At 73.5% G+C, this 18959-nt stretch overlaps 3 protein-coding genes across 10 annotated transcripts; 1 reads left to right on the top strand and 2 right to left on the bottom strand.

Annotated features, from left to right (window-relative positions):
- Window positions 1–287: 287 nt before the first annotated feature.
- On the bottom strand, window positions 288–5848 carry BCL3 (BCL3 transcription coactivator). 2 transcript variants are annotated; one of them, XM_074930362.1, is made up of 9 exons: window positions 5448–5847; window positions 5177–5348; window positions 4437–4545; window positions 3949–4153; window positions 3398–3486; window positions 3063–3140; window positions 2710–2877; window positions 1230–1320; window positions 288–898 (listed from the first exon to the last, which is right to left on the bottom strand). In XM_074930362.1, exons 1-9 carry the CDS (start codon window positions 5698–5700, stop codon window positions 462–464), a joined length of 1602 nt encoding a protein of 533 aa, XP_074786463.1. In that variant the 5' UTR covers window positions 5701–5847; the 3' UTR covers window positions 288–461. The 2 variants fall into 2 exon arrangements, with proteins under 2 accessions (XP_074786463.1, XP_074786464.1); XM_074930363.1 differs by lacking the exon at window positions 2710–2877 and having other exon boundaries at window positions 5448–5848.
- Window positions 5849–7468: 1620 nt separating this feature from the next.
- LOC141972481 (cell adhesion molecule CEACAM1-like) lies at window positions 7469–13688 on the bottom strand. 7 transcript variants are annotated; one of them, XM_074930352.1, is made up of 12 exons: window positions 13554–13684; window positions 12702–13135; window positions 11728–11841; window positions 11027–11392; window positions 10072–10347; window positions 9267–9524; window positions 8833–9108; window positions 8269–8529; window positions 8024–8123; window positions 7890–7948; window positions 7758–7789; window positions 7469–7676 (listed from the first exon to the last, which is right to left on the bottom strand). In XM_074930352.1, exons 2-12 carry the CDS (start codon window positions 12715–12717, stop codon window positions 7566–7568), a joined length of 1869 nt encoding a protein of 622 aa, XP_074786453.1. In that variant the 5' UTR covers window positions 12718–13135; window positions 13554–13684; the 3' UTR covers window positions 7469–7565. The 7 variants fall into 7 exon arrangements, 6 of the variants coding, with proteins under 6 accessions (XP_074786453.1, XP_074786451.1, XP_074786454.1 ...); XM_074930350.1 differs by having other exon boundaries at window positions 11728–12048; XM_074930353.1 differs by lacking the exon at window positions 11728–11841.
- Window positions 13689–15248: 1560 nt separating this feature from the next.
- Window positions 15249–18922, top strand: LIPE (lipase E, hormone sensitive type). The gene is made up of 8 exons (XM_074930300.1): window positions 15249–15761; window positions 16265–16325; window positions 16400–16545; window positions 16697–16882; window positions 17210–17504; window positions 17674–17901; window positions 18201–18350; window positions 18588–18922. Exons 1-8 carry the CDS (start codon window positions 15249–15251, stop codon window positions 18920–18922), a joined length of 1914 nt encoding a protein of 637 aa, XP_074786401.1.
- Window positions 18923–18959: the final 37 nt, after the last annotated feature.

Here is an 18959-nt window from a genome sequence, read left to right on the forward strand (position 1 = left end):
ACACACTCACTCACGCGCACACGCAGACACGCAGACGCGCACTCACACACACCCACCCGCCGCACTCGGGAGCCTGGCCCCGACGCGGAGCGGCCTCTGCCCCCGGTCCCGCCGCTCCGCGCCGCCGACACGGCCCCCGCGGCTTTCCCCGGCAGCCGCCAGGCGGCGGCGCGGCCCCGCTCACCGTTCCCGTCGGGGAAGCCTCGGCTCGCACCGGCCCCTCCGGGCCCCCTCCCCGTCCCGCGGCGGTGCCGGCCGGGCCCCGCTCGCCCCACCTCAGCGCCCGCCCCGGGGGGTTCGCATCCAAAACCGCTTTAATTGGCCCGGTTACAGGACCGGCCCCTCCGGGGGGTTAATGCTCGTGGATGGGCGCGGGGTCGCTCCCGCGGGGCGGGAGAAGTCCGGGGGGGCCCCGCTCCGGGGGTCCCGCACGTCCCCTGGACGCCGAGGGCCGGGGGGCGTCACCTGCCCCCCCCCGCCTGGCCCCGCCCCTCCCGCGCGCGGAGCCGAGGGGCCTCGGGGGCGGGTTTGTTCCCTTCTGCCAGCGTCCACGATTGGTCCATCTGGGCTGCACGCCCCGGCCCCTGATTGGCCGGCGGGCCCAGCGAGACAATTGGCTGGTGGAAGGGCCGCGGTGCAAGAGGATTGGCTGCGGCCTCCCGGCCGGGGGACACCATTGGGTAGAGGCAGGCAGGGTCCAGGTGACTGTCGGCCAATGGCAGGGCGAGGGCAGGGCCACCGGCACATCCCATTGGCTGTCCGCCGCCACCTTCATGCTTCACCCCCAGGCAGGGCCCCAGACCTTGCACCCGATTGGCCGGCTCAGCGGAGTCCGCCCTCTGATTGGCCGCGGTGGGGCTCCGGGGGGGGCTGCGGGGGGACCCGGGGGAGGACGGCCCTGGGGGGGCAGCGGGGCATCAGGGAGCGCCCCCAACACCCCCCCCCGTGACCTCCATCTCCAGGGGACGCCCCCGACCCCCTGAGGGACCCCTGGGACCCCCCAAGGACCCCTCAATGCCCCCCCCCGGACATCCCCCGCTGCCCCCAGGAGCCCTCCCAGGCCCCCCACACCACTCCTCCCCTAAGACCCCCAGTGACATTCCCCGAACCTTGGGGCCCCCATTTCCCCCCCCCCGCCAGAGATAACCCCCAAGAGCCTCGAAGCCCCCCCTTGACCCCCCCGAGTGCCCTGGAACCCCCCCCAGCTGATAGAGCCCCTTCCCCCTCACCGTTGGGTGCCTGGGGGGGCCCATCGGGGAGGGGGGGGGGGCTGGAGGAGGCAGGGGGCCGCGAAGCCTTTCCCCGGAGGATGTCGATGACCTGGGGGGAGGCTACAGTCAGCACGGGGGAGCCTCTCCAAAGCCCCATGCACCCCAAAACCCACCTCTGCAACCCCGCCAGTCCCCAGGGCACCCCCAGGTCCTTCCCCAGCCCCCCCTACCGTGTTCCCCCACGTCCCCCCAAATCCCCCCAAACCCCCCGCTGCACCCCAAACCCCAGCCCCCCGCATCACCCTCTACTCCTGCACCCCAACCCCCCACTGCACCCCAACCCCCCGATGCACCCTTCTCCTGCACCCCAACCCCCCCACTGCACCCCAACCCCCCGCTGCACCCCAACCCCCGCTGCACCCTTCTCCTGCACCCCAACCCCCCCACTGCACCCCAACCCCCCACTGCACCCTTCTCCTGCACCCCAACCCCCCACTGCACCCCAACCCCCCGCTGCACCCCAACCCCCGCACCCCAACCCCCCCACTGCACCCCAACCCCCCACTGCACCCTTCTCCTGCACCCCAACCCCCCACTGCACCCCAACCCCCGCTGCACCCTTCTCCTGCACCCCAACCCCCCACTGCACCCCAACCCCCCACTGCACCCTTCTCCTGCACCCCAACCCCCCACTGCACCCCAACCCCCGCTGCACCCTTCTCCTGGACCCCAACCCCCCCACTGCACCCTTCTCCTGGACCCCAACCCCCCCACTGCACCCCAACCCCCCACTGCACCCTTCTCCTGCACCCCAACCCCCCACTGCACCCCAACCCCCGCTGCACCCCAACCCCCGCTGCACCCTTCTCCTGCACCCCAACCCCCCCACTGCACCCCAACCCCCCACTGCACCCTTCTCCTGCACCCCAACCCCCCACTGCACCCCAACCCCCGCTGCACCCCAACCCCCGCTGCACCCTTCTCCTGCACCCCAACCCCCCACTGCACCCCAACCCCCCACTGCACCCCAACCCCGCGCTGCACCCTTCTGCACTCCAACCCCCCCACTGCACCCCAACCCCCCCACTGCACCCTTCTCCTGCACCCCAACCCCCCACTGCACCCCAACCCCCCACTGCACCCTTCTCCTGCACCCCAACCCCCCACTGCACCCCAACCCCCGCTGCACCCTTCTCCTGCACCCCAACCCCCCACTGCACCCCAACCCCCCACTGCACCCTTCTGCACTCCAACCCCCCCACTGCACCCCAACCCCCCGCTGCACCCTTCTCCTGCACCCCAACCCCCCCACTGCACCCCAACCCCCCGCTGCACCCTTCTCCTGCACTCCAACCCCCCCACTGCACCCCAACCCCCCCGCTGCACCCTTCTCCTGCACCCCAACCCCCCCACTGCACCCCAACCCCCCCCGTCACCCCCCCACGCCTGCCCCGCGACCTCCACGCCGCCCCCCCGCTCCCCCGCTGCAGGCCCCCACCTGCCGGCTGCTGGCCACGGCCAGGGGGGTGTCGTTGTGGTAGTTCTTGAGGGCGCAGTCGGCGCCGCTGCGCAGGAGCAGCCGCAAGACCCCCAGGAGCCCCCGTCCCGCCGCCGCGTGCAGCGCCGTGCACCCCGCGTATGACTGGGCGTTGACGCTGGCGCCCCGCTGCCGGCACCCCGCATCAGGCCTGGGACCCCGGCCCCGCCCGCTGCAGCCCCGCCACCCAGGCCCCCCAGTGTCTCACTGCCCCCCACCGCCCCCCCGCTCAGCATCCGCAGGCCCCCCGGTTTCTCATAGCCCCGCGCATTCCCAAGGTCCCCGGAGCCCCCCAGAGCCCCCCCAGAACGCACCTGGATGAGCAGCTCCGCCATCTCCAGGCTGTTGCTCTCCACCGCGTGCAGCAGCGGCGAGCGGCCACTCTTGATGTCCTGGGGGGGCAGGGGGGTGAGGGGAGGCCAAGCCCCGCCCTGACACCCGCCCTGCCCCAGCCCCCTCTGGGCCCCGCTTCCCCCAGGGCCCCTGAAGCCCCTCAGCCTCCTCCAACGTCCCCACACCAACAACACAGCCCAGACCCCCCGAGGGCCCCCCAAAGGCCCTCTAGGCCCCCCAGGACCCCCTGAGCTCCTCCTCCCCCCCCTATCACGAAGCCTGTGCCCCCAGCCCCCCAGGGCCCCCCGAGCCCTACCACGGCGTCGACATCGGCCCCGTGCTCCAGCAGCAGCAGGACGCTGTCGCGGGCGCCCGAGCTGACGGCCACGTGCAGGGGGGTCAGGCCTGGGGGGCAGCACCGGGGTGTGAGGGGGGGCCCCCCGGCCCCCTGAACCCCACCCCAAGCCCTGGGTCCCATGTGGGTTTGGGGCAGCACAGCCGGTTTGGACAGCCCCAGCGGCTCCTGCTGCGGTGCGACCCCTTCCGTGCAATCCATCACACCCCCCTTTCCATGCCCCTCCCCGCAGTCCCCCCTTCTGTTCCCCCCCCCCCATCGCCCTCCCCATTTCAGTGCTTCCCATCGCACGCCCTCCCTTCTGTACTCCCCCATTTTCCTCCCCTCCTTCTGTCCCCCCCCCATCGCCCTCCCCATTTCAGTGCTCCCCATCAGGACCCCCCCGCTTTCTGTGCCTCCCCGCTCCCGCATGCCCCGCCGCCGTGTCCCCACCCCACCCCCCCCATCCCCATGCCCCCCAACTCGGGGTGCCGCAGCACAGGGACCCCAGGCCGCTGCCCCGGGGTGCTCACCCTCATAGTTGCGGGCCTGCAGGTCGGGGCCCCCGTGGGGGCCGGGGCGCAGTAGCTCGCGCAGGCAGCGGGGGCTGCGGCTCTCGCAGGCCAGGTGGGCGGCCGTGCGCCCCAGCCGGTCCAGCGCCATCGGCGAGGCCCCGTGTGCCACCAGCAGCCGCACCAGCCCCGGCTGCCCCGTGATCACCGCCAGGTGCAGGGGGGTCTGTGTGGGCGTGTCGGGGCGTGTCAGGGCGTGTCGGGGCGTGCCTGCTTCGGGGAGGCACACGGGGGCCACGAGGGCGTGTGCCAGCCCGCGAGGGGCGCGGAGGGGTGCGGGGCGCGTCGCGGAGGGGCCAGGGGCGCCCCAAGCTCTGCGGGGCGGGTGCAGGGGGCGTGCGAGGGGCGAGCGTGGGGCTCGCAACATCCAGTTTCCCGTGTCTCCCCCCCCCCCCCCCCCAACCCGCCAGGGCCCCACCCCACGCCTCGCCCCCCCAAGTCGCCCCCACCTGCCGCAGGCGGTTGTAGACGTCCAGCTCCCGCCCCCCCTGCAGGAACAGCCCCACCAGGCGCCGGGCGGCCCCCACGGCCCCCTGGGCCACGGCGATGTGCAGCGCCCTGGGGGGACACGGCGGGACGCGGGGTCACCGGGGGTCACCGAGGGTCACTGGGGGTCACGGGCGATCGGCGCCCCGGGGGAACGCGGGGTCATGGGGGACGTGGAGGGATGCGGGGTGTCGCCGTCGCCAGGGAGGAACCGGCGGTTTGGGGGAGACGAGGGACACGAGGGGACGCGGGGGGGTGTCACGGGCACCGGGGGGGGAGGGGGGGGAGGGGGAGGAGGAAACCGCCCCTCCCCCCGCGCTTCCAGTAAAGGGGCGTGGCCGGGGCAGTGACGTCAAGCGGCGGCGGGCGGGGCCGGGGCAGCCCGGCAGGGCCGGGGATTCCCCGCGGGGGGGGGGGGGGCGGGGGCAGCGAGGGGTCCCCGAGAAGGAACCCACGGGGGGTCCCCACTGGAGGGTCGGCAGAGGGGTCCCGTGGGGGGGGGGGGAGTATCCTAACCAGGGCGTTGGCATGGGGGGGGGGGCCCGCTGGGGGGGGCCCGGCGGGAGGTTCATTATGGTCTTCCCACGACAGGGGTGCCCGTCGGGGGGTCGACCGGGGCGGGGGGGGGGTGTACTCCTGGGGGGGCCGCTATTGAGGGCACCCCACGGCGGGGGGGGTCCCAGGGGAGGGGTCCTCGACTCACGTGTCACCGTCCTCATCCTGGCCGGTAGCGGCGGCGATGTCGGCGGCCAGTTGGGTCTCAGGGGGTCCCAGCAGGGCCAGGTGCGCGGGTGGGAAGGCGAGGACCGCCGGGGGGGCCGCCAACCCCGCTCCGGACCCCCCCCCCAGCGGCAGCGGCAGCTCCCCCCGCAGCCCTGCGCGGCGGGTGTCAGTGGAGGGACCCCGGGTCCGGGGGACCATCGCCCCCATCCCGCCCTCCGGGCCGTCCGCGGGGCGGGGGCCGGGGGTCTCACCTGAGAAGAAGGCGGCGGGCGGGGGGTGGAAGCCAAGGCCGAGGCCGGGAGGGGGGCAGGCGGCCGGGGGGGGCGCGGGGGGGGCGCCGCGGGGAGCTTTCCCCGGGGGGGGTCCGAGCGCCGGGGGGGGCCCCTCCATCGCCCCCTGCATCGCCGAGCGCCGCTTCCGCAGCGGCAGCGACGCCTCGGGGGGGCCCGGCCCGGGGGGGGCCCCGCGCCGCGTCCGCAGGTCCACGGGCAGCTCCTCCGCCATAGGGGGGGGCCGCAGTCCCGTGTGTCCCCCCCGGACGCCTGGGTCCCCCCCGGACGCCGGGGTCCCCTCCCGGACGCCTGGGTCCCGCTGCGGAGCGGAAGCGACCCCGGGACTTCCCCGCCGGCAGCGACGGGACTTTCGGGGCCGCCTCCGCCGGGGGGGGCCCCGGGGCCGCCCCCCACCCGCCCCGGCCCCGCCCCCGCCCCGGGGACCCCTGGGGGGCGGGGGGTTCCCCGCGAGCCGCCCCGCCCCTGGGCGGGGACCCGGCCGTCCGGGTGCGGCACCGGCCCGCCCGCAGCTCTGCCCCCCGCGCCCCGGGGGGGGGCCCACGTCCCGCACCCGCCACGCGGGAACACGCCTGCAGACGTGCGCCGGCCACAGCCCTCCCGCGCCGCTGCCGCGCGTCCCGCACACGCGTGTGCACACGCGTGTGTCCCGGGGTGACCCCGGCCCCCCCCCCCGGCCCCGCCCCGGCGACTTTACCAGAATCGGCCCGGAAAGTCCCGGCGGTGCGGCGCGCCCCTCGCGTGCCCCGCGCACACGCGTGTGCCCGGCGCTGCTGCCCTCGCCGGGGCTCCCCGCCAGCGCCCCCCGGGACACACGTGCCCGCGCACGCCCGCCGCCGGCCCCGCCGCCCCGTGACTCAGCCCCGACGGGTTCGGCGTCTCGGGGCCCGTCTCCCGTGGCCATGGGGCCCCCGTGGGCCGGCGAGCTGCAGCCCCCCGCTGCCACGGGGCCCCCCGGCACCGCGTTCCCCCCGGTCTCGCCTTCCGCGACGGCCCCCGGCACGCCCGCGCCCACCGGGGCGCCGGCATCGGGGCCGGCCGGGCCCCCCCCGTTCCTGGCCTGGGTGGTGGCCGGGGCCCTGGTCGGGGTCCTGCTGGCCGGGGCCCTCGGGGCCGCCCTGGTCCACCGGCGGGTCCGGCCCCGCACGCCGCGCCCAGGGTAAGGCCGCCCGGACGCCGGGGTCCCCCCTCCACCCCCCCCAACGGCGAGGTCCCCCCCGGTCCCCCACCCCGGACAGCTTCCCCGCTCCACCGCGGGTGCTCTGCCCCTCCCGCCCGGAGCCCGCGGTTTGCCCCCCGCCTCCCTGCCGGGACGCCGGGGTGTCCCCCCGCCCCGACACCGGGGTGTCCCCCCACCCCGACACCGGTGTCCCCCCACCCCAAGCTCCCCGCGTCTCTTCGCAGGGACTCGAGGAGCGGCCCAGAGGGAGGGAGGAAGCCCGCGGCTTCCCGCGAGGGCGAGCGCCGGACCCGGACGGCGGGGACCCCCCCGGACTGCGCGGCCCCGCGGCAGACGCCTGGGACCCCCCCGGACGGCGGGGACCCCCCATCTCCGCGCGTCCCCCCAGGGCAGGAGGCGCCCATCCGCGAAGGGACGGCCCCGGAGGCGCTGAGGCCCCGCCCCCCCGAGCTGGCCCCGCCCCCCGAGCTGGCCCCGCCCCCCCGTGAGCCGGCGCTGCGCGGGGGGATCGGGGGGCAGTCTCGGGATGCCCCCGACCCCCCACCTCCACCCCGGCATTAAAGAGTCGCCGCCTCCGCCCGCCTCGTCTTCCTCCGCCCGGGGGATGCAGGGGAGCGCGGGGGCCCGAAGGGGGGGGGGGCAGCGCTGGGGCGAGGGGCACGGCGAGAGAGGGGCAGGGTTAGGCCGGGGTTAGGCCGGGGTTAGGCCGAGTTCAACCAGCCGGACGCAAAGGAGAAACGTTGACGCGAGCGCATCACACGCGCGTGCGAGGGGCTGCACGTGCATCACACGTGTGCCGGGATCTCTCCTCCTGTCGCCTCCTTTATTACGAAGCCATCCCCACACGGGGCACCCCTGAACCCCGGGACCAGCCGGGGGCCCCGACCCTGCTGCGGCCCCTATTTCCGCCTGACCTCGGAGTAGATGGTGCCGCCGTCAAGCTGGGGGGGTCTGTGGGGCGCCGGCCCCCCCGGAGTGCTGAAGGTCAGGGTCGAGTACTTGACCTCCTCCTGCAAAAGGCAGCGCTGCGTGTTGGGGACCCACAGCCCCCCCCCGAGCCCCCCGAGACTGCCCAGAGCACCCCCCCTTACCGTGCCATCCACACCGTCTGCAGTCGGGGCCTCTGTGGGGCAGAAGGGGGGGTGAGACGAGCCCGCCAAGGCTTTGGGGGTCCCCGGGACACCCCGGGACACGGGGAGGGCACTGGGGTGCAGAGGACTCACCGCGGGGGGTGGTGCTGGGTTTGGCTTCGTTGAGGGCGAGAGAGGTGGGAGCAGAAGACCTGGGGGGGTAGAGGAGAGCTCTGAGCAGGGACTGGGAGTCAAGGGGGGGGCCCGGGGGGACCCAACCCCGTTACCTGCCGACGCGGCGCCACAGCAGGTACCCAGCGGCCGCCAGCAGCAGCAGCCCCAGCAGCGTCCCCAAGACAATGCCAACGATGGCCCCGCTGCCGAGACCTGGGGGGAGGCGGAGGGGCGCCCCAAAAGAGGGGTGCCCCGGCAGCGAGGGAGCGGGGGCACCCACTGCCAGAGCCTGCTGAATCGGGGTCCCGCCCTGCGGAGCGGTGACCCCCTGTGCCGGGGCCCCTCCGCCCCCACTCACCCTCCTCCTGCAGCAGCAGCACGGAGGCCTCGGCGGCGCGGCCCAGGGCTGGGTTGGTGGCCCGGCAGCGGTACTCGCCGGCCTGGCCGGGGTCCCCGAAGTCGAGGCGCAGGCGGCTGCCGGTGGCCAGGCTGGAGTTGCCGCGGGCCCAGGCGAAGAGCGGTGGAGGAGCGGCGGCGGCGGCGCAGAGCAGCTCCAGGCGGGAGCCCAGCCGCAGCCGCAGGGGTCCCGGCGGGGTGACAGTGACGCCATCGGGGCCATCTGCAGGCCCAGGGGTGAGGGATCGCAGGGAGGGCGAGGGGACACGGGGGACATGGGGTCAGGGACAGCACAGGACACGTGGGGACGGGGACAGACATGGGTCACGAGGGGTGGTGACAGCATGGGGGGACAGGGACACAGGACAGCGATGGCACGGGGACACAGGGACAGGGATGGACACAGGGTGCAGGGATGGGGGTGGCACGAGGGATGTGGACGGAGAACAGACACGGGGATGGTGCAGGGGACACAGGCACAGGATGGTGCGGTGCACACGGGGACGGGGACAGCGCGGGCACTCACAGACGACGGTGACGGTGGCGGCGTCGCTGCGGTTGGTGCTGATGGCGTTGCTGACCTGGCACACGTAGGCACCGGCATCGCCCCGCTGCACCGGCCGCACCGTCAGCGTGCGGTTGTCCGGGGACAGGGACAGGCGGCCGCCAGCCGCCACTGGCACCCCGTCACGCAGCCAGGCCACCATCTTGGTGCCGGGAGGACTGCGGCAGCTCAGGGTGACGGTGTCGTTCTCGGTCACTGTCGCGTTGTCCGGTGTCACCGCCGGCTGTGTCAGCAACTCTGCGAACAGACGGGCGCGGGCGGTCAGAGGGTCCTGGCTCGCGTGGTGCCCTTGCACCCACTCCCCCACAGCTCCCCCCTCGCCGCACGCCGCGGTGGCAGGGACGGTGGTGGCGGCAGCGGCGGGGACGGTGGCACCAGCACCCCTGGCTACTCACCCCAGACCCGCAGCTCCAGCTGGGAGCTGTTCCGGCCATGGCCGCTGTGGGGGTTCAGGGCCTGGCAGACGTAGCCCCCACTATGCACCAGGGACAGGCGGTCGAGGACCCAGGTGGCGCCGAGGTGCCGGGTCTCCCCAAAAAACCAGGTGTAGTGGGGGGCCGGGACAGCGGCAGCGGCGCAGGTGAGCGTCAGGGCAGACCCAGCCGGCAGGTCGAGGGGCCCCGGTGGGGTGACGGTGACGGAGTCGGGACCGTCTGCGGGGGAGAGGGGTCAGGGGCGGCGCCGGGGACGGGGGTGACGGTACAGGGACTCATGTGAGGACAGGGGTGCCACAAGGTCGTGGAGATGGGGACAATGACGGCGCTGCTGACAGAGGGACAGATCCAGGGACAGTGCGGGGGGACGGCGAGATGGACAGGGGGATGGTGTGGGGACAGGGCTGACACAGGGTTGAGGGGATGGGGACAGTGACAACACTGGGAGGAGACAGAGGGACAGCCCGGGGACATGGGGACGGACACAGGGAAGGTGCTGGGGACAGCGTGGGGGACGTGTTAACAGGCACTGCACAGGGTCATGGGGACAGGGCTGATGACAGTGCTGGGGACCGGGGGACAGAGACGGGGCTGATGCTGGGGACAGGGGGATACAGGTGGGGTCAGCACTAGGGACGCGGGCACACAGGGACAGCGCGAGGGACATGGGGACGGACATGGGGCACTGAGGACACTGGGACAAACAGGGGTTCGGTGATGGGGACATGGTGACTGCGCAGGGGATGGGCACAGCGCGGGCACTCACAGACGACGGTGACGGTGGCGGCGTCGCTGCGGTTGGTGCTGATGGCGTTGCTGACCTGGCACGCGTAGGCACCGGCATCGCCCCGCTGCACCGGCCGCACCGTCAGCGTGCGGTTGTCCGGGGACAGGGACAGGCGGCCGCCAGCTGCCACTGGTGCCCCGTCGCGCAGCCAGGCCACCGTCTCGGTGCCAGGGGGGCTGTGGCAGCTCAGGGTGACAGTGTCGTTCTCCATCACCATCACATTGTCCGGCGTCACTGCCGGCTGCGTCAGGGGGACTGTGCAGGGGACAGACGGTGTCACTGGGGCCTGAGGACACCAGGGAGGGAGACGGGGACGGACGGGTCAGGATGGGGTCGGCGCTGCCCCCAAGTGCACCCCATCTCTGGATGCCCCTCCCTCCACACAGTCTCTGTCCTGAAACCCCTGGGGAGCGAGGCTGTCCCCACGCCCCCATCCCGAAACCCCCAGGCGCGGTTCTGTCCCCGTGTCCCCATCCCAAACCCCTCGAGGGGGGCACAGGTTTGTCCCCGCAACCCCATCCGGAAACACTGGGGCTCGGCCCTGGCCTGAAACCCCGCAGGGTCGTGTCCCCACGCCCTGGGTGCACGGCACCCTGGGGGGAACAGGCAGTCCCCCAGCTGTGGTGAGCCCGAGCCCCCCCGTGCCCAGGGTGGCGCAGGAAGGCGGAAGCGCAACGAGCGGTTAATGATTCACCGGGTGCTACCAGCGGGGGAACAGGACGGGGACGCCTCTGGCACCCCGAAATGGCGCAGCAAGCAGAGGCAGAGGGTGGCCAAAGGCCGCCAGGCGCGTCGCGGTCCCCACCCTCCCTGTGCCCTTCGCTCGGGGATTTCGGCGCTCACTGGGGCAGGACGGCGGCCGGGAGGACAGGCGGACAGACAGCAGTCACCCTGGAAAGGGCCCGTCGGGTCCAGGGGTGTGGCGGGGACTCACCGTGGACGACCAGGCTGGCGCTGGCGCTGGCGCTGGCTGGCTGCCGCACGGCCACAGTGTAGGCGCCGCTGTCGTTCAGGCGCAGCTGGCGGATGCACATGGAGCAGTTGGCAGCACCCGTCTCCCGCCCGGTGTACGCCCGCCCGTTCTGCTGCCCCAGATCCGGCTCCGTGTAGTAGGTGAAGATCTCAGAGTCCAAGTCGGTGCTGGGCGCCCGGTACCAGGAGCAGGACAGGACCCTGCCGGGCGCCGGCTCCAGCACGAAGGTGACGTTGCCCCCAGCCCGGGCGGCCACGGGGTCCTGGCGGATGACGAAGGGAGGGGCCTGGCCCCGGGCCGGTGACGGGCAGGAGAGCAGGAGGGCGGCTGTGGGGGGAGGAGGCAGCGTCAGCCCTGGGGGACACGTTCCCGGAGGGTTTTTTTGGTGGGATGGGTATAGACCCCTGAGGCTGGAGAGGACCCCAGGTGAACCCCAGGACAGAGAGGACCCCAAATGGAGCCTGGGGGGAAGGGGAGCCCGAGACAGAACCCCAGGTGGGTCCCAGAACAGAGGACCCCACAGTAGACTCCAAGGAGACCTGGAAATGGGGATGAACCAAGAGATACCCCAGGAGAGATCCTGGGAGACGGAGGGGACCCCTCAGGGACCCCAGGAAGGCCCCGAAGGCAGAGGGGCACCGCCGTGCCCCACTGCCCCCCACCTGCCAGGACGGCGGCGCTGCAGGGGCTCCGCCAGTGGCCCGGCGCTCGGTGGTCCATGGCAACTCGCTGGACGCTCGGGTCCTCCGCTGCGGCAGCTGTGCCCGCGGCTGTGCCTGGTGAGAGGGAGGGAACAGCCCGGCCCTCCCTGGGGGATGAGCTTCCCTGTGCTAGCCCCGTGGTGGCACGTGTGCCAGGACCTGCCAACGTCACCACGGCGGGGAGCCCAGGGTGTCCCGGCATGGCCACGGCCCCTCCCTGGGGAAGGGAACACCCCCCAGGGGCACCGCTGGACCGAAGGCTTGGGGTCAAAGAGGCAGGAGCTGTCAATGCGCACAGGGGGGCTGCCATCAGGGTGCCCCAATGGCTCCCCAAACCAGGGCCTGTGACAGAGGTGCCCTGAAGGGCTGTGAGGGAGATGGGGATGGAGGGGGAGATGGTGTGGAGACATGGGGAGAGCACGGAGGGGACAGGGAACAGCGTGAGGGACCCCGGGGACAGAGATGGGGACAGCACAGAGACACGGGAACAGCACGGAGGGGACGGGGAACAGCGTGAGGGACCCCGGGGACAGAGATGGGGACAGCACAGAGACATGGGAACAGCACGGAGGGGACGGGGAACAGCGTGAGGGACCCCGGGGACAGAGATGGGGACAGCACAGAGACATGAGAACAGCACACAGGGGACGGGGAACAGCGTGAAGGACCCTGGGGACAGAGATGGGGGCAGCACAGACATGGGGACAGAACGGAGGGGACAGCACAGAGGAGAGAGCAACAGCATGAGGGATACAAGGACAGAGATGGACATAGGGACAGGCATGGGGATGGGCGTGGGGACAGGGATGGACACGGGGACGGTGCAGGGGGAATGGGGATGGCGGGGTGAAAGGGGACAGGCACAAGGTCAGGGAGGGCGAGGGGAGGTGGGCCAGGGCTGGCCGTGGGGACACGGGGGGGTCGGGGACACTCACCCCACCAGCACGGCATCGCCCCGGCTCTGGTGTGGAGGGGACGCCCCCCCTGATCCCGGTGACATCAGGGCCTGCGGCCGGGAGCTAGGGGGGGGCCAGAGCCCATTTTGGGGATGGGGGTGTGGCGAGGGCGGGTGGGTGCCAACCCCCCCCAGGTACTTCCCGGCAGCACCGCCTCATTTCGGGGGGGTCACGGGTACTGGAGGGAATAAAGGTGTGGCGGGGCCCCCCCCGGACAAAATGGCTCCGGCTCTGCTGCTGCTGCTTCTGCTGCTTCTGCTGGGGGGGGTCCCCGCCACCCCCCGCCCCCTCCAGAGCTTCCCAGGGGTGGGGGATGCCCGCCAGCATCACCCCCCCTTGGCGATGCTCCCACCGAAGTCTGGGGGCGCTGATGGCATCGGCGGCCTGGCAGCCCCCCCAGGACGGTGGTGCGCCTGCAAGAGAGAGGGTGAGAGAGCGCTGGGTGCGGGGGAGGTTGGCGGGGGTTTGCGGGGACCCCTCTGACCCCCCCGACCCCCTCTGCCTCTCCAGGGTCCTCTCGCCCCCCCAGAGGCCACTGGAAGGGACGGTGCGCCCCGCGCTGCCGCCCGCGCGCCCTCACCAAGGGGCTCTCCCTGCCCCTCTAGGGAGCCCCGGACCCTCCGGACCCGCACGGGCCCCCCCGGAGCCTCGGATCTCACTGGATTCCGCCTCCGATTCCCCCTGACGCGTCGGCGCCCCCGTGACCCTCCGCTTTAGCCCCCTCTGAACCCCCGCGGCCCGCCCCGGTAACCCTTGCTGGACACCCCCGCCCTCCCCAGGGCCTCCCGGTGACCCCCCGGCCCCCCTCTAACCTCCCCCGCGCCCTCTGACCTCGGGGGCCGCCCGTGACCCCGCGACCTGGCGGGGTCACGGCGCCAGGGGCCGCGACCCGCCCAATAAAGGCCTCGGCAAAGCGCCGGCTCCGCCGCGCCGGGTCAGGGGTCGCGACCCCGCGGGGCCGCGCCGGGGGTCGGGGTCGGGGTCGGCGCGCATGCGCGGCCGGGGGGCGTGGGGGGCGTGTTAGGGGGAGGGGCGGGGCAGTTGCCAGGGCGACGCACGCGGCGCCTGACGGCGATTGGACAAAGCGCGTCACGTGGCCGGAAGCGGCGGGGCGGTGGAGCGCAGGTGGGAAAAGAGCCCGGGGGGGGGACGGGGGGTCACCCGAAATGGGGGGGGGGAAACGACCCACTGCGGGGGGGCCGCGCGCTCCACGGTCACCCAGACACCCCCCTGTGCCCCCCACGGTCACCCAGACACCCCCATGTGCCCCACGGAACCCCCCCGTGCCCCCCACGGTCACCCAGACACCCCCCTGTGCCCCACAGAACCCCCCTGTGCCCCCACGGTCACCCAGACACCCCTCTGTGCCCCACGGCCCCCCTCTGTGCCCCCCACGGTCACCCAGACGCCCCCCTGTGCCCCCCACGGTCACCCAGACACCCCCCTGTGCCCCACGGCCCCCCCTGTGCCCCCCCCGGTCACCCAGACACCCCCCTGTGCCCCAAGGCCCCCTCCGTGCCCCCCACGGCCACCCAGACGCCCCTCTGTGCCCCACGGAACCCCCCTGTGCCCCCCACGGCCACCCAGACGCCCCCCTGTGCCCCACGGCCCCCTCCGTGCCCCCCACAGCCACCCAGACGCCCCTCTGTACCCCACGGCCCCCCTCTGTGCCCCCCACGGTCACCCAGACACCCCCCTGTGCCCCACGGCCCCCCACTGTGCCCCCCAGGGTTACCCAGACACCCCTCTGTGCTCCACGGAACCCCCCTGTGCCCCCCACGGTCACCCAGACACCCCCGTGTGCCCCATGGCCCCCCACTGTGCCCCCCACGGTCACCCAGACACCCCCATGTGCCCCATGGCTGCCCTACAGCCAACTGGGCTTGTCGCTGTGCCCTTGGCCCCCGTCCGGGGTCGCCCGGGGATGTCTCTGTCCCCATCCCCGCAGCCACCCCTGTCCCCGTCCCCCCTGCCCCGCTGTCCCTGGCCTGTCTCTGTCCCCCCTGCCCCACTCCCTTGCTCAACCCTGGCCGGCCCCTGCTCCAGACACCCCGCTGGGGCCCAGCTCCCGTCCCTGCCTCGTGCCGCCCGCTGGAGCTGCCCTTGTCAGGGGACGCTGGCGCCCCGTAGCCCTTCCCCATCCCCTCTGCCCCACTTGCTTGGCCTGTTCAGCCCCAGGCGCCTCCCTGGGCCCCCCCAGAACCAGCCCCTACGAGTCCGACGTCCTTTGCTCCTCCTCGAGGTGGAGCCGGCACTTTATAATGGGGCACTGGCACCCCGTAGCTGATACTCACCCCCCTGCCCCACTCCTTTGGCACCATAACTGACCCTCAGCCCCCATAACCCTCTCTCACCCCCCTGTCCCACTCCTTTGCCCCCACGGCGCTGCCCAAGCCCAGCTGGCCCAGCACCAGCTGCCTCCTGGGGACCCCCGTGCCAGCCCCCCAGCCTCCCGCTCCTCCTGGGTGCGCAGGGGCCAGTTCATAAGCGGGCTCTGGCACCGCCTGACCCTCCCGCTCTGGCAGCATGGACGCCCGGCCGCTCTTCCAGTCACTGCAGGCTCTGGCAGATGACAACGCCTCCTTCTTCCAGCGGAGCGGCACCGAGAGCGGCCGCCGCTTCGCTGCCGCCTTTGCCGCGCTGCGGGAGCACGGCCGGCGCCTGGAGCCTGCCCTGCGGCACTTCGCCCGCCTCTACCACCGCTTTGACTTGGACGAGGCCACGCCAGGCAACGGCTACCGCAGCCTGGTGCAGACTGCATGCTGCTGCCTGGCCCACGCCGTCCACAAGAGCCGCTACGTGGCTGCCCACCGCCGCAGCGTCTTCTTCCGCGCTGGGCACAATGTGGCCGAGCTGGAGGCCTACTGCGCCGCGCTGGCCCAGCTGCGCGCCCTGCTCTGCCTGGCCCAGCGGCTGCTGGCCCAGAACCGCCCCGGCTGCCTCTTCCCGCCCGAGGAGGACGGCCTGAGCGAGCTGGTGCTGCGCGAGTACAGCACCATGCACAACGGCTGCTTCTACGGCCGCTGCCTCGGCTTCCAGGTGACCGTGGGGACGTCAGGATGGGCCGGCGGGGGGACGTGGGGGTGCGTCAGCACGGGGGCACCGAGACAGCTCCGCGCGGGGGTCTGGGCCGGTGGGACACCGGGACAGGCTGGTACGGGGCCACAGGGATGGGTTGGTTGGCGCAGGGACACGGGCCCTTGGGCACAATTGTGGTGGAGAGGGACAGGGACGTGGGGACACGGTGCCTCGAGGCAGGGGACATGTGGGGACGTGCTGGGCCGTGGCGCGTTGCGCTCACGCGGTGCCTGGGGCCACGGGCCTGCCAGGACACGGGGACGCAGTGAAATGGGGACACATCCCCAGGGGTTGTGTTTGCACGGGGCGTGGGTCACAGGGCGTGGGGGCACGAGGAGCATGGGGACAGGCGCGGGTTCCCATGGTGCTGGCCTTGGACGAGCAGCCCGCGGGGACATGGGGACAGGCAGTGATAGGCAGGGCCATCTCCACAGTTCGCCCCCTCCATCCGCCCCTTCCTGCAGACCATCGCCATCGGCCTAGTCTCCTTCGGGGAGAACTACAAGCGCAACGACATGGGGCTGGGTGAGTGCTGAGGGGCTGGCGGGGGCATCCCACGTGCCGAGTCCACCCTGTCACACACCCCTGTCCCCCCCCAGGGGTGGCGGCTGGGTCCCTCTTCACCAGTGGGAAGTTTGCCATTGACCCCGAGCTGCGAGGGGACGAGTTTGAGCGCCTGACGCAGAACCTGGACGTGCATTTCTGGAAGAGCTTCTGGAACCTGACCGAGACCGAGCTGCTGGCGGTGAGTGGGGGCTGGGACCCTCCCCGGGACCCCCCGGGCACGGCGCTCGGCTGGGGGGCACAGGGGTCCTGCTGTGGGGGGCAGAGGGAAGGGGTTGTCTGCTACGGGGGAGCCCAGGGGACTCGCACCCCTTGACCCCCTCTCTCTGCAGTCGGTGGCCAGCATGACGGCCACGCAGGTGGGGGTGTGCCGGGCGCTGACGGTGCCCCCCGAGCCCCTGGAGCTGCCGCTGGCGGCCGACCCCTCAGTCACCGTCACCATCGCCCCTCCGGTGGCCCACACGGGCCCGGGCCCCGTCCACATGCGGCTGCTCTCCTACCAGCTGCGCGAGGGGCAGGTGAGGGCCGGGGGGTGTGGGGGGGGCACATTGGGGAGCACGGGGGGGTTGGGGGGGGACACACACACCTGCTGAGGGAGGCTGTTTGCTGGGGGGCATGGTGTGGCGTCCCTGCTGGGGGGTTCCCTGTTGCGGGGGGTCTCCGGGGGTGTGGGGCAGGGCTGTCTGCTGGGGGGGGGGCACACTGTGGCGTATGCTGGGGGGTCCCTGCTGTGAGGGTGTGGGGCAGGGCTGTCTGCTGGGGGTCGTGCCGGGGACGGGGGGCAGGGACAGGCGCCAGGGTCCCCTGCAGCGAGTGGGGCTCATCCTGCTCCCCCCCCCCTCCAGGACAGCGCGGCGCTGAGCGCCCTGACGCGCACCGAGGGGCCGCGGGCGCCGCTGCGGTGGTGGCGAGGCCCCCCCCTGCCCCCCTCGCCTGCCCTCCTGGTCCACTTCCACGGGGGGGGCTTCGTGGCACAGACGTCCCGCTCCCACGAGCCCTACCTGCGGGGGTGGGCCCGCGAGCTGGGGGCCCCCATCCTCTCCGTGGACTACGCCCTGGCCCCCGAGGCCCCCTTCCCGCGGGCGCTGGAGGAGTGCTTCTACGCCTACTGCTGGGCGCTGCGCAACTGCCGCCTGCTGGGTCAGAGCCGGGGGGCGTGGGGGACACCGGACAGGGGCAGTGGGGCGCGGGGGGGTGCGGGGAACCCCCTGCAGAGCCCCCCCAGTGCCGCCACCGCCGGTCAGACCCCGGCCGCGGCTGCCGGCCCCGGTGCTGCCGCCGGGGTGACCCCCACCCGTCCCCGCCACAGGCTCCACGGCGCAGCGCGTGTGCCTGGCGGGCGACAGCGCGGGCGGCAACCTCTGCCTGACCGTGTCCATGCGGGCGGCCGCCGTGGGGGTGCAGGCGCCCGATGGCATCATGGCGGCCTACCCCGTCACCCTGGTGCAGGCCGCCGTGTCCCCCTCCCGCCTGCTGACGCTGCTGGACCCGCTCCTGCCCCTCGGCGTCCTGTGCAAGTGCCTCAGCGCTTACGCAGGTGGGGGCATGGGGGGGAGATGGGGGGCACACGGGGGATTGCAGGGACATGGGGGCTGGGGGAGAAGGGGGGCCGGGGGCTCATGGGGTGCTGGGGGGACGTGGGGGGACGTGGGCAGCTGGGGGAGGCGGGGGATCGGGGGGGGACGTGGAGGGGACATGGAAGGAGGGGGACACGGGACGGTAGGGAGAGACTGGGGGGACACAGGACACGTGGGGTGGGGGCAGCCCTTGGGCGCGCTCCTTCACCTCGCCCCAGCGCTGCTGCTGGAGCCAGTTGGGGACCCCCTGCCCCCCCAGGGACAGAGGGGGAGTCCGAGTCCCCCACCCTGGAGACCCTCAGCCCCACGAGGCTGCTGCGCCGTGACACAGCCCTGCTGCTGCGTGACCTGCGCCGGGGGGCGGCCGCCTGGCTGGGGGGTCTCTTCCGCGGGGCCGCCCCACACACCGGTAAGGCAATGGGGGGGCAGTGGGGGGCCACGGGGGCAAACCCTGCCCCGCACCAGCGGGTTTGGGCTGCTTGGGGGTGGGGTTTTGGGGAGACGGGGGTGGTGGGGACATGAGGGTTGGGGGTGGGACACCAGGAGTTTTGAGGGACTTGGGGACATGGAGGGGTGTTGGGGACCCCGAGGGGACTTGGAGATACGGGGGGAGGGGATTTGGGGTCCTCACACCCCCACCCTACAGACTCAGCACACAAGAGCATCTTGGAGGCAGCGGGGGGGCTGCAGGAGGAGCAGCCTTCCCGCAGCTCCCCCCTGGGGGCTCCCCCCAATGGCGAGGGGACCCCCAAGGACGGGGAGGACACGCTGGAGTACCCGGACGAGTTCCAGCCCCTGCGCAGCCGGGGCCCCCCTGCCTGCTTCGACCTGCCCCCCGCGCCCCTGGCCAGGAACCCCTACATGTCCCCGCTGCTGGCCCCCGACGGGATGCTGGGGGGGCTGCCCCCCGTCCACTTGGTGGTGAGTACCCCGAGACCCCCTGCCCCTCACACGGGTCCCTCAACCCCTGAAGTGTCCTGACAGACACCCCCACCTCGCCCCCGACAACCCCTCGCCC

The sequence above is a fragment of the Athene noctua genome, chromosome 33 (assembly GCF_965140245.1).
Source record: "Athene noctua chromosome 33, bAthNoc1.hap1.1, whole genome shotgun sequence".
Taxonomy (NCBI): Eukaryota; Metazoa; Chordata; class Aves; order Strigiformes; family Strigidae; genus Athene; species Athene noctua.